This window comes from Chiroxiphia lanceolata, unplaced genomic scaffold (assembly GCF_009829145.1).
Source record: "Chiroxiphia lanceolata isolate bChiLan1 unplaced genomic scaffold, bChiLan1.pri scaffold_52_arrow_ctg1, whole genome shotgun sequence".
In the NCBI taxonomy this organism is placed as follows: domain Eukaryota; kingdom Metazoa; phylum Chordata; class Aves; order Passeriformes; family Pipridae; genus Chiroxiphia; species Chiroxiphia lanceolata.
Window position 1 is genome coordinate 18,909 of NW_022476525.1, and position 13,685 is coordinate 32,593.

At 57.4% G+C, this 13,685-nt stretch overlaps 1 protein-coding gene and 2 long non-coding RNA genes across 3 annotated transcripts; all 3 read left to right on the forward strand.

Annotated features, from left to right (window-relative positions):
• Window positions 1-373: 373 nt before the first annotated feature.
• Window positions 374-13,296, forward strand: LOC116781680. Its single transcript, XR_004354936.1, has 3 exons — window positions 374-489; window positions 5,962-5,969; window positions 13,286-13,296. It is a non-coding gene; the product is annotated as an uncharacterized LOC116781680 (long non-coding RNA).
• Window positions 4,844-5,739, forward strand: LOC116781673 (zinc finger protein 3-like). The gene has a single exon (XM_032677385.1). The coding sequence runs from the start codon at window positions 5,160-5,162 to the stop codon at window positions 5,496-5,498; it is 339 nt and encodes a 112-aa protein (XP_032533276.1). The 5' UTR covers window positions 4,844-5,159; the 3' UTR covers window positions 5,499-5,739.
• Window positions 11,147-12,294, forward strand: LOC116781676. The gene is made up of 2 exons (XR_004354932.1): window positions 11,147-11,379; window positions 12,012-12,294. It is a non-coding gene; the product is annotated as an uncharacterized LOC116781676 (long non-coding RNA).
• Window positions 13,297-13,685: the final 389 nt, after the last annotated feature.

Below are 13,685 nucleotides of genomic sequence, written 5' to 3' on the forward strand. Positions count from 1 at the left end.
GGGGGAATGCAGAGACGGATGATGGGGAATCCTGAGGGATTCTGGGGGCAGCGTGAGGGGTTGTGGGAGCCCCTTGCTGGGGGTCGGGCTGGAGACCCCCCGGTGCTCCCGGGACCCCGGGCTGGAGAGTTGTCACCACCTTCTCCTGCCTGGGGGGCTCTGGGGGGACCTCGGCTCCTGGGGGCTCTTCTGCAGCCACAGAACCTGGAGGGACCCTTCCTCTGGGTGGGTCCTCCAGGTGTTCCAGGAGCTTTGGGCTCACCCAGGGAGAGACTGGGCTACACTGGGATCATCCTGAGATCATACTGGGAGAGACTGGGTTACACTGGGATCATCCTGAGATCATCCTGAGATCGTACTGGGAGAGATCGTACTGGGAGAGACTGGGCTACACTGGGATCATCCTGAGATCGTACTGGGAGAGACTGGGCTACACTGGGATCATCCTGAGATCATACTGGGAGCAACTGGGCTACACTGGGATCATCAGTATCTGAGAGTGACTGGCATCATGCTGGGGGTGAGTGGGAGCAACTGGGACCATGTAAATGGCATCATACTGGAAGTGACTGGTGTCACAAGGGGAGCAAGTGGAACCACACTGGAGGGAACTGGGATCATACTGGGAATGACAGGAAGGAACTGGCATGATACTGGGTTCATATTGGCAGTGACAGGAAGCTACTGGGATCATACTGGAGGTGACTGGGACCATATTAGGAGCAACTGGGATTACAGTGGGTGTGAATGGAACCTTACTGGGGGTTACTGGGAGCTCCTTGGCCCATGCTGGCAGCAAGTGGGATCAACTAGAAGATACTGGAACCATGCTGGGGGGACTGGAACCACAGCTGGGGCAGCTGGAATCATACTGGGAGAAATTGGGCCCACACTGGGATCGTACTGGGAGTGACTGGCACTATGCTGGGGCCAATTGGGACCATGTTGTGGGCAAGTGGGATATAGTGGGAGCAACTGGGCTCATACTGGGAGTGACTGAGCTCTGGAAAGGGCAGGAGGGAGAGGGTAAACCCTTTCCTGCTGCTCTGCATTCCCAAAATCCTTGTTCCCAGTTCCCACTCTGGCCCTGACCAGCAGATCCACTCCGGGATCCCTTTCCCTGGGGGCACTTCCCTGCCCTCTCCCTGCCTTCCTGCCCCTGGAAATCGGCACTTGGGAGCCTCATCCCATTGTTTCCTCCTTCTCTTCCCTATTATTATTGGGATCCCCCAGCACCCCCTTTTCCTGGGCACTGGGACCCCCTGCCCAGCCATTCCCAGTTTTCCAGCCCCCAGACCCCCCTTTCTTTGATTCCAGGACCCCTCTGCCCCCCTTTTTTTGGTCATCCCACCTCTCCCAGCCCTTGGATCCCCCTTTTCCTTAGCCCCAATTCCCAGCCACCCCAGGTCACCTCACTCCCAGCCCCCCTTTCCTTCACCCCAGCACCCCCTGCAGCCCCTTCCTGGCTCTCTCAGTTCCCCCCTTTCCTTGACCTTGGGATAACCGCAACACCCAAATCTCCGTGTCTCCCCAGTTCCCCACTCCCAGTGCTTCCTGCAGGGGGGTCCTGGGGTGTCCCAGGGGGTCCCTGAACCCCCCATTTCTGTGCACTGAGACCCCCCGTGCAGCCCCTTATCTAGGACCGGGACCCCCTGCACCCACTTCCTGGCTACCTCACCTCTCCCAGACTCCACACTCCCTTTTCCTGGACCCCCACTGCTGTGAATCAGGGCCCCCTGCACCCTCCTTCCTGACCATCCCACCTCACCAAGACCTCAGACTTTCCCTTTTCCTTGACCATGGCACCCCCTGGACCCCCATTCCCGCCTCTTCCAGACCATAACCCTCCCTTTCCTCAACACCCAGGACCCTCTGAACCCCCTTCCAGAACATCCCAGGTCTCCCCACCCAATGAACAACCTTTCCCTCACACTGGAGGCCCCTGGAGCCCCCTTTCCTGGGCACAGGGACCCTCTAGACCCAGTCTGGTGCCGATCCCTACATCACCCCTTTCTCCTTGATTCTGGGACCCCCCCTTGAGCCCCCATTTCTGGGCACAAGAACCCCCCTGCACCCCCTTATCCTGCACCAATACCCCCCTGCACCCTCTTTCTCTGCCATCCAGCCTCTCCCAGCCCCCAGGTCTCCCTTTTCCTTGACACTGGGACCTCCTGGACTCCCGTTCCTGCTTTTCTGAAACCCCAGACCCCCGCATTTTGAACACTGAGGAACCCCCTGAACCCACTTTCCTGTCATTGTGTGTCCCCCTACCCTGTAACCTGGACCCCCACTTGACACCCCATCCCACCTCTCCAAGTCCCTGCACCCCCTTTTCCTTAGACCTGGGACCCCCGGGAACCCCCTTCCCCAGCACTGTGTCCCCCCTGCACCCCCAAGACTCAGCCCAAAATGACCCTCCCAGCACTACCCCCTCTCTGCTCTCTCCACTTTGGAGGCCCGAGGGTCCCCCCTCTCCTGGATCCCCCTCTCGGGCTCCCAGGGCTCCCCCCTCTCCGTGCTCCGGGCTGGCAACCAAGGGCCTGACCCAGCAACACCGACCCCACCGCGGGGGGGACCCGCATCCCCCCGCCCACCGCCGGGAACCCACCCCGGGACCCCCAAAAACACCTCCCGGGGACCCCCGATAGCCCCCCGAGGCGCATTTGCGGCTCAGCTTTGGGGTCCTGCAACACCCAAACATCCTCTCCCTCAAAACCCCACAAACCCAGAGCCCCCCCAGACATTCGGGGCTCGGCTCTCGAGTCCCGCAGCACTTTCTCTCTCCTCTCTTGCCCGGCCCTGTTTCCCAGCTCCGGCCCAGCCCCGCGGCAGCACCGACGCGGCATCCAAGCCCCGGGGCCATTCCCGCTTCCCTTCCCGGCCCTTCCCCGGGCCCAGCCCGGCTCTCCTGTTCTATCCCACCCCCGCACCGAGCTCTGGGGGGCACGGCAGGGATTGGGGGGCTCTGCTGGGCCTGGCGAGCCAGCGCCCGGCAGGACTTTGGGAATGCGGGGGGAGCTCCTGCAAGTGTTGGGGACAAGAAAACACAAGAGCTCCCGACACGGGAGCGGGTCTTTGTTCAGCCTGACGGGAATTCAGAACGAGCAGCGCGGCCCCGACCGCTCGCTCGGGACAGGGGGCTCGGGGGTCCCCTCTCTCCAGGGCCCAAGGGATGGGGACACGAAGGGACCCCAAGGGAAGCCCTTTCCCGCCGTCCCACCTCCCCTCATCCCCCCTCTCCCACCCCTTTCCCCCCGTCCCCCCAAACCCCGGCTCCTTCCCAGCTCCCTTTGGGGGTGACCCACCGCCCCTCGCGCTCAGTTTGCGGGTCCCATCCCCTCTTTTCCCCCTCTCCTTCCCCCTTTCCCACCGTGTCCCCCCGCTCACCCGAGAGCTCCGCGGCCGCAGGGACGGAACAGGAAAAGGCGGAGCGGGAGGAACGGGAGGGGATAAAGCAGGAAAAGGAAACGAGAGAGGATCGCCCCGCCCCGTCCCGCAGGTTCCTGGGAACAAGGAGCTCGTCCCAAAAATCTTGGTTGGTTGGTTCGTTGTTTTTTGTTCATGGCGGGTAGGGGGGTGAATGTTTGGATCTTGCAGGACCCCAAAGCTGAGCCCCAAATGCCCCTCGGGGGGCTATCGGGGGTCCCCGGGAGGTGTTTTTGGGGGTCCCGGGGTGGGTTCCCGGCGGTGGGCGGGGGGATGCGGGTCCCCCCCGCAGTGGGGGTCGGTGATCCCGGGTCAGGCCCCGCCGCCTCCGCTGTCCCGCGGTACCGGCGGGGGGGCTGGGCCGGGGGGGACGGACGGACACGACCCAGCGGGTTTGGGGACCCCTCGGGAGAGCCGGGGGTGCGGGAGGAACCCCGGAGTGGGGAGAGCGGAGCGGGGCGAGAGCGGAGCTGGGGGACCCCCGGCAGCCTGGAGGGGGAGCACGTGGGGGGGACCCCGGGAGCCTGAAAGTGGAGCCCGAGGAAGGTGGGACCCAGGAGAGGGGGGACCTTGGGAACCCGGTACCTCCGAGCAGAGAGAGAGGGGAGAAGGGACCCCTGGGACCTCCAAATTTCCCCGTATCCCTGAGCAGCACCGTGGAGAGCGGGGAAAGTTCAGGAACCCAAAGTGGGGAGACTGGAGAGGGGGCGATTCTGGGATTCCTGGGACCCCCAGAAGCCCGGAGAGGGTGACGACTCTGGACAGGAGGAACCCTCAATGTGCGCGGGACCATCAGGAGCCTGGACGGGGGGAACCCCAGAATGCCAAAGTTGAGACACTGGAGAAGGGAAACTCCTGGGAGGGTTTTTTAAGGCAGAGTCTTCATGGGTTTGTGTTTTTCTGGGATGAATCTTGGTGTTTTGGAGGTTTTTACAGACACAAGATGCTCGGTGCTTCTAGAGATGGACTTTAGTAGGAGAAACCCCCAACCCAACACACTCACACCTTGGTTTACCCCCCACACCAGCATTTCTCCTTCCCAAACCTTGGCTGAATGGAGGAGAAGGCTACAAGGAAGAGGAAGATGCCCCGGGACCCCCAGGCAGGTGAGGAGGAAGTCAATGCTCCTTTGCCTTGTCTTGTCCTGTATCTCCCAGCTGAGCATGGCCCCCGGCTGCAGGACAACCCCGCTGCCGCCGCTGTCCTGCCGGGGCCGGAGTTGGGGGGATGTCGTTGGCCTTCCCTCTGGGCTGGAGGCAAATCCCCTCCCTGTCCTTCTTCCCTCCTACCCCAGGCCCCGAGCTGAGGACGGAGAGCCCGGAGGACAAATCCCCCCGGCAGAGCCTGGTGGGAGAGGCCGTTTTGAAGGGCTCCACGGTGCAGGAAGGCAGCGGGGAGGGAAAGCCACGAAGATCTCCCAGGAGGAGGGGCTCCAAAGCCAGCCCAGGGTGCTCTGAGGAGGAAAGACCCACCCTGCGCCAGGAAGGTGGCCAGACCTTCATCCAGGGCCCTGACCTGATGGTCCACATTCAGTTTCAACCCAGGGAAAAGCCCTACAGGTGCTTGGAGTGTCGGAAGAGCTTCGCCCAGATCTCCCACCTCTTCTACCACCAACAGGTACACACTGAGGAGGGGCCCGTGTGATTGAAATTGTGAAAGAGCTTCATCCAGAGCTCCAGGCTTAGCACTCAGCAATCCCTGCACACTGGGGAACACCCCTACAAGTGCTTGGAATGTGGAAGAGCTTCAGTTGGAACTCCTGCCTCATCACCCACCAGCGTCTGCACAGTGGGGAGAAGCCCTACAAGTGTCAGAAATGTGGGAAGAGCTTCAGCTTGGGCTCCTACCTGATCCACCACCAGATGATCCACATGGGGGAACGGCCCTACACGTGTGGGGAATGTGGGAAGAGCTTCAGTGACTGCTCCTACCTCATCACCCACCAGTGCCGACCCTATAAGTGCCTGGAGTGTGAGAAGAGCTTCAGCATCAGGTCCAACCTGATCCACCACCAGAAGATCCACACCGGGGAACGGCCCTACGAGTGTCCCAAGTGTGGGAAGAGGTTCTAGACCAGCTCCCATCTCCTCATCCATCAGCAGACGCACACAGGGGAACGGCCCTGCAAGTGTCCTGAGTGTGGAAGAGGTTTTGGAGCAGTTCATGACTTTTCCTGCATAAGCAAGGGCACGAGGGGAACAGTGCTGATCCTGTTGGGATCTGGTCACCAGTGGTGTCCCACAGAGATCAGTGCTGGGCCCAGTTCTATTTAATATCTTTATCGATGATTTAGATGAGGGGATTGAGTCCACCATCAGCAAATTTGCAGATGACACCAAGTTGGGGGGGAGTGTTGATCTGTGGGAAGGCAGGAGGGCTCTGCAGAGGGACCTGGACAAGCTGGAGACATGGGCTGATTCCAACGGGATGAGGTTCAACCAGGCCAAGTGCCGGGTCCTGCCCTTTGGCCACAACAAGCCCCGGCAGCTCCAGGTTGGGACAGAGTGGTTGGAGAGCAGCCAGGCAGGAAGGGAGCTGGGAGTGTGGATTGACAGGAAGCTGAACAGGAGCCAGAGTGTGCCCAGGTGGCCAAGAGGGTCAATGGATCCTGGCCTGGCTCAGGAACAGTGTGGCCAACAGGTCCAAGGAAGCGATTCTTCCCCTGGACTCAGCGCTGGTGAGGTCACCCCTGGAGTGCTGTGTCCAGTTCTGGGCCCTCAGCTCAGGAAGGACATTGAGGGGCTGGAGCAGGTCCAGAGAAGAGCAGTGTGGCTGAGGAAGGGACTGGAGCACAAGTGGTATGAAGAGAGGCTGAGGGAGCTGGAGAAGAGGATGCTCAGGGGAGATCTCCTCAGTCTCTACAACTCCCTGACAGCAGGGGGGAGCCAGGTGGGCGTCCGTGACATCTCGGGCACAGACCCCATGAGGTGTAATGGAATCCTTTATTACAGTTCTTTCACTGTCTGTATACCCCGTTACATCAGCAGTAAATTCCTGTTAGTAACTCTTCTCTAGATCTACTTTTTAGTTAAGCATTCACTGCCCATGAGAAAAATACTCCCAAGCACTTTCCCTCACACAAAGACACATCTCACCACATCCACTTTTATCTTGCCAAGTTCCCCTTAAGTTTCTCCCAGGGTCCTGTAATCTCAGTTCCCTACATCTCCCTCTTCTTTATTTTCTAAGGCACTTAAAGGTAAAGCTGTATGGACTTGTACAACCACCAAGGCTTGAAATCTTTTTCACCCATGGCCCTAATCCCAAAGTCCAATCCCATCCTTCAAAGGGGTTCCATCTGTTGTTCACCATCAGCTTCTTTGTTAGGTCCTGTAACTGTTGTAAAGCTTTTGTGAATGGAGGTTGATTAGTCACTCAAGTTCATGCAACACATCCCATCAAATCCTTCCCATCCATGTCCCTGTGCTAAAAGCAAAAAGTCAATAGCAGCTCTATTTTGCAAAGTAGCATGTCTCACTAACTATCTGTCAATAAATCTGCAATAGCCTGACTAGTAGCATTTGTCTGTTTTGCTAACCAACATGTAATTTATCCAAAACTAAGGGCCATGTTTATATAAACAAAGTGCTCTTGGCAGTTTTCCCGGTAATGTTCCCAAACATTCCCAGACACTGTACCAAAACAAACCGAGATAACCCAAAGTTTCCCAGCCAATGTCCCCGAACTAACAGCAAACGTTTTCCCTCCCCCCCATTGGGTAAAGGAGAGAGAAGGGAAAAGGGAAAAAAACCCCAAAGGACCTGAAATAAACTGAACTAAAGCAATATTTATATATTTACACTGAATTGCAGTTACAGAAAACTATATACATATAAGAAAAGAGAACCTCAATCCCGAAAAAACTGAAAAACAGATATACCCAAATATACACGGCTAATAGAGAGCCAGCAAACAAAAAGAATCTTAATACTTCCCTTGAGAAAGCAGAACTGTGCCAACAGACTTCTCCTACGAGTCGGGACGAAGCAACCACCTCCCGAGGCCTGTGAGGCCCCACAGCCCCTCACAGGAGCTCAGCGAGGCCGCCCCTTCTCTCCAACCCGGCCAGAAGAGGCCTGAGCAGCCAATTTCCTCCCCCTTGTATTAATACCTCTGCTTACGTAAGGAATAGAATGGAATTCTGGGAACATAGAGCACTTCCCTGGTTTCGAGCTTGTTGCCAGGAAGGGATCAGACCCAGCCAGCATGGGTTTAGGAGGGGTAGGTCCTGTCTGATCAACCTGATCTCCTTTTATGACGAAGTGACCCGCTTGGTGGATGAGGGGAAGGCTGTGGATGTGTCTGCGTGGACTGCAGCACAGCCTTGGACACCGTTTCCCATGGCACATTCCTGGAAAAGCTGCAGCCACGGCTTGGACAGGGGCACTTTGTGCTGGGTTAAGGGCCCAGGGAGTGGTGGGGATGGTGCTGCATCCAGTTGGGATCCGGTCACGGTGGTGTCCCCAGGGATCAGTGCTGGGCCCAGTTCTATTTAATATCTTTATCGATGATTTAGATGAGGGGATTGAGTCCACCATCAGCAAATTTGGAGATGACACCAAGTTGGGGGGGAGTGTTGGTCTGCGGGAAGGCAGGAGGGCTCTGCAGAGGGACCTGGACAGACTGGAGACATGGGCTGATTCCGATGGGATGAGGTTCAACAAGGCCAAGGGCCGGGTCCTGCCCTTGGGCCACAACAAGCCCCGGCAGCTCCAGGCTGGGACAGAGTGGCTGGAGAGCAGCCAGGCAGGAAGGGAGCTGGGAGTGTGGATTGACAGAAGCTGAACAGGAGCCAGAGTGTGCCCAGATGGCCAAGAGGGTCAATGGATCCTGGCCTGGCTCAGGAAGAGTGTGGCAGCAGGAGCAGGGAAGTGATTGTTGGCCTGAACTCAGCGCTGCTGAGGCCACCCCTGGAGTGCTGTGTCCAGTTCTGGGCCCTCAGCTCAGGAAGGACATTGAGGGGCTGGAGCAGGTGCAGAGAAGAGCAACGAGGCTGAGGAAGGGACTGGAGCACAAGTCCTATGAGGAGAGGCTGAGGGAGCTGGGGATGTTCAGCCTGGAGAAGAGGAGGCTCAGGGAAGACCTCATCACTCTCTACAACTCCCTGACAGGAGGTTGTAGCCAGCTGGGGGTTGGTCTCTTCTCCCAGGTAGCTATCAGTAAGATAAGAGGGCATGGTCTTAAGCTGTGCCAGGGGAGGTTTAGGTTGGATATTAGGAAGAAATTCTTTCCAGAGAGGGCACTCAGCCATTGGAATGGGCTGCCCAGGGAAGTGGTGGATTCTCTGTCCCTGGAGGTTTTTAAGAAGAGACTGGATGTGGCATCAGTGCCATGGTCTGGGAACCACGGAGGGGTTGGATCAAGGGTTGGACTTGATGATCTCGGAGGCCCCTTCCAACCCAGCTGATTCTGTGATTCCATGATTCTATACTAAAACTGCTACACCCACACACAGGGACACATCTCACCACGTCCACATTTATCCTGCCAAGTTCCCCTTCTAAGTTTCTCCCAGGATCATAATCTCAGTTCCCTACACCCACCATGTGGGCATAGGTTCACCTCAGCCCCTGAAAATGAGGAGGGGGAACCCCAAAAGATGTTTATAGCCCCCAAAATTGGCGGGAAGCAGCAGGATCATCTCCAAAACAGGCTCCTTGTGTCCCTCCTTATGGTGCCCAACTCCAAGTTCTGGAGCCACGTGTTCCCACTCAAATCTCCCAGTACCCCTCTCAGGAGTGGGGGCACTCCAAAAACTCCCTCAGTACTAGAGGGTACCCCAAAACTTCCTCAGGAAGGAGTGATACCCCAAAATCCCTTCAGGAAAGAGGTCCCTCCTGGCCTCATCATCCCCAACATTCAGCTTGTTTTGCCACTGGGGACGAGGATCAGCACAAGAAACACAGACACCAACTTTAAAGAATAAGTTTGTAAATGTACTATAGTGCAAACCAGCAAGGAAATACAAAAGAAGCCAAGAATTATAAAAGGATAAGCTTAGCAATGCACCTAATCATTGCTACAAAGAGTGTCTATAGTGATTAAGAAAGATACATCAGCAGTTAACCCATTTAATGCATTACCGTCAGCTGGGGAGCCCCGGTCGCAGTGAAGGGCCAGAGAACCAGCCTGGGAACTGGGGAATCCTACCCAGTGCATCCACTCCCAGGTGAGGCCTTTGTCCTCGCTGTGAGAGGGTCCAGCTTTTATATTGTCAAACAAACAAGCTTACATCATGGCTTAGTATGGAAAATGTCTGGCTTTCTTCTCTCCTTAGTTTTCACCCAAAGCCTGGCCAGGACTCAGAGGAAAATCAAGGGAGTCAGTTTGGACCAACTACTGTCCAATAAGGCCAGTTATCTACTTCCATGGCCTTGACCAGTCTCTAAATACAGAAAGATAGATACATTAATAAAAAATACAAATATTCACTAATTAAGTAGATACCAATATATCTTACTATCACGTTTAGTATTACGTATTTTACTAAGGATTACATAGGATTTTGGCTAATAAGCAGATACATGACTATATATAACAGTAGGTTGGAAGGTTCATCTAGAGATCAGCTCTGGCTCAAGGCCCGTTGTTCAGGCCTCAGAACTTCAGAGGGATACCTTGAAACCCCCTCAGGAACGGGGTCCCCCCCGGCCTCTTCATCCCCAACCTTTAGCTGTCTCCTACCAGACCGCATCCCAGCTTTCCCAATCCCCATCTCACACCTCCCAGTTGCCTCCCACCCTCCCAGGGGTTTAGAGGCAGCTGTGGGACCAAGTACTTTTAGGGTGGGATTCAGTCATTTTGAGGTGGGGGTCAAGATATTCTGAGGTGGGATTGAGGCAATTTCAATGGCATTGAGTCATTTTGTGGCAACAGATCGATCCCTCTCAACTTCTGGGAGCAAAGGGATGGAGAAAACTCCCCCAAACCCTCTCAGAACCACAAAATCCTCCTGAATATTCCCCCAAACCCCAAATCCCAGTAAAGTGGTGGGGGTTTACATGTCTTTATTCAATTTCTTTATGTTTATCCCAATTCCAGGTGTTTCCAACTCACCTTTTTTCCTCTCTCCTCACCCTTTTCCATCATCCCCTTAATCCCCAGCTTCCCCCCAGCTTGGTTTAGGGGTATTTCCCCTCCTCCTGCTTTGCTCAGTTGCAGGGTTTCAGCCCCCTTCCCACTCAGTTTAGGAATCCCATCACCCCTTCCCCCCCCCCATCCCTTTTCCATCATTCCCCCAGCCCAGCCTACGCCTGATTTGCAGGTCCCAGATTCTCCCACAAACTCTCCTGTTTTGTTTGGGGGTCCCAGCTGCCCCTATTTCCCCCCCTCCCACTGTTTTTCTCATTGTCCCCCAACCCTCAGCTCCCCCCACATTAAGCTTGGGGGTCCCGCTCCCCTTTTACCCCCCCCCCCCCGACTCCTTCTCCTTTCTCATCGCCCCCCAATCTTCAGCACCCTCCATGCTTGGTTTCGGGGGTCCCAGTCCCCATTCCCACTCACTTTAGGGGTCCCACCCCTGTTTTTTTCCCCTCTCTCCTCCTTTCCAACTGCCCCCCCCCCCTGCTTCCAGCACACGCTCTCCCCCACACTCCCCTCTCCACTTCACGGGGAATGGAGAGCTCGTAGTTGTGCCCAAAAGGACCAGGGCTGGAGATTGGAATGGATGTGCCTCACGTTGCTGTGAGCCATGATTTGAGGTGTGACGGGAATCGCTGTCACAGGAACCACCCGAACCAGCGCAGGAGGAGCCTCACAAGCAGCAGTTTCAGGGCAGCGGGGGCCCGACCTGAGCTGCCTTTGCTGCCCAAAACTGCCCACACAGCCCCTCTCCTGCCCCGAGGGACTGTGTCCCGTGCCAAGTACCCCACGCTGGACGGAGCAGACACGGACTCCACTCTACCCCACAGGACGGAGCAGACACGGACTCCTCTCCCTGAGCGGGAAGCAGCGGTGGGACCCCCATCCCCCTGTGCCGCGGAGCGGAGGGAGGGAATAGGGGATAAAGTGAAGTCTGTGAAGGAGGGAGGGGTGGGGGAAGGTATTTTATTAGGATTCTTTTGACTTCTCATCCTCCTGCTCGGATCTGAGCCGTTCCCAATCCCATCAATGTCCCCCAGTCGGGTCTTTGTGCCCGCCGCGGCGATCGGACACTACCCCGTTCCTGCCCCCCGGCCCGGGCCGCGCCACAAAATGGCGGCGGCAGAGGTCAAGTCCCGCCATGATTGGCTGCTTCCCCCGTCACTCCTCGCCCTCGCGCGCTGATTGGTCGGATCGGGCGGGCACTGCCCGCCCCCTCCCTCTGCCGGGCTGGGGCAGCGGCGGCAGCGCCCGGACGGCGCTGAGGCGGCGGCGGAGCTCGGGGGGCGGCCCCGGCGCAGGTGGGACCCGCACTCGGTCCTGCCGGGGCTCGGGGCTCGCTGCGGGCGGAGGGGGCGGAGGGGGCGGGAGGCGCCGCGGGGAACGGGGTCTGGCGGGCTCGACCTTCCCCTGGCGGGGCGGTGTCGGCGGCCCTGGGGAGCGGGGTCTGGCGGGCTCGGCCCGCCGTGTCCCCCCTGTCCCCTCCCCAGGGGCCGCTGAGGGAGCGGCTGCCCGCGGGCTCCTCCTTCCCGCTGAGCCCCGGCGGGTTCGGAACGGGTTTGTGCCTCCGCCTTGGCCGCAAACATCACATTCGGTCCCCGGCCTGCGACAAGCCGATAATGACACACTCGAGAGACGCATTGAGTCGTTATTGTTTCAGAGTTGGCTGCCCGGGGCTGTTTCACAAGTCAAGCACAGCTCACAAAGCTTTTTACTATTTCTGCATGTTAGCAAACAAAGCAAAACAAGCTTGCAAGCAGCCACGAGACATTAAAGCTCGACAGAACACTTGCTGGTTTAGACTCAGCTGCTTTCCCTCCTGCAGGTTCTTGGAGAGACAGGGGGTGGCCTCAGGTGGGTCTGAAGGGCCGTCCAGCACCTTGTGGGGTGACCGGGGGGGGGTCTGGAACTGAAAACACCTCCCGGCTGTGCAAGTCCTTGGGACGACACCTTTCCAGGTGTGGTGGTGCATCCCCACCCCCCCAGGCCTCCCTGTGATCTGAGAAATGCTCCTTAGGCCTCAGCCTTGATGAACAGCCCTGGGCTGAGCTGCTCTTGAGCTGCTCAGAAACACTCTCTGCTGCCAGGAACTGGTGCTGTCTAACCAGCTCCTGCAGTTTAACCAACAGCCTGGGAAACTTCTTATTTTTCTTGCCTGAAGAACAACCCAAGTGGAATCCTCTTTTTGTTCTCCAACTTTCAGAGAAAGTCATGGACCTGACTTGGGGCCAGGATGGACAATTCCTGTGCCTCAAGCCCCTTCTGTGGGGGCCCCATAACCAGCAGTGCTGAGTGAGACCCTTTGAGGTCTCTGGGGCTGCAGCAGCTGCAGGGACTCTGCTCCAGCACAGGCTTCCCACGGGCTCACATCCTTCTTTTTGGGCATCCCCCTGCTCTGTGGGCTCCTCCTTGGGCTGCAGGGGAATCTCAGCCCCAGAGCCTGGAGCACCTCCTGTCCCTCCTTCTGCACTGCCCTGGGGGTCTGCAGAGCTGTTCCTCTCACCTGTTCTCACTGAGCTCTTCTCTGCACCTGATTCCATCTGCACAAGGAATTTTCCTCCTTCGATACATTTTCCCTGAGGTGTCACTGCCATCTCTGATGGGCTCGGCCTTGGCCAGCGGCGGGTCCATCCTGGAACCAGCTGGAATTGGCTCTGCTGGACGTGGGGGAAGTTTCTGGCAGCTGCTCACAGAACCCAGCCCTGGAGCCCCCCTGCTACCAAAACCTGGCAAACCCAAGGCACTGCCAGCATGGATCACTTGGAATGTAGGTCAGCAGGTCTGTACCCAACATGGTTTGCAGTTAGGTCACTTGTAGGGGTTATTATGGACACAGGACACCTAGTGACTTCTAGAGATGGACTTGGGCAGGAGGAACCCCCAACTCAATGCACTCACACTTTGTTTTTCCCCCCACACCAGCATTTCTCCTTCCCAAACCTTGGCCAGATGGAGGAGGAGGCTGTGAGGAAGAGGAAGATGCCCCAGGACCCCCAGGCAGGTGAGGAGGAAGTCAATGCCCCTTTGCCCTGTCTTGTCCTGTATCTCCCAGCTGAGCATGGCCCCCGGCTGCAGGACAGCCCCGCTGCCGCCGCTGTCCTGCCGGGGCCGGAGTTGGGGGGATGTCCTCGGCCTTCCCTCTGGGCCGGAGGCAAATCCCCTCCCTGTCCTTCTTCCTT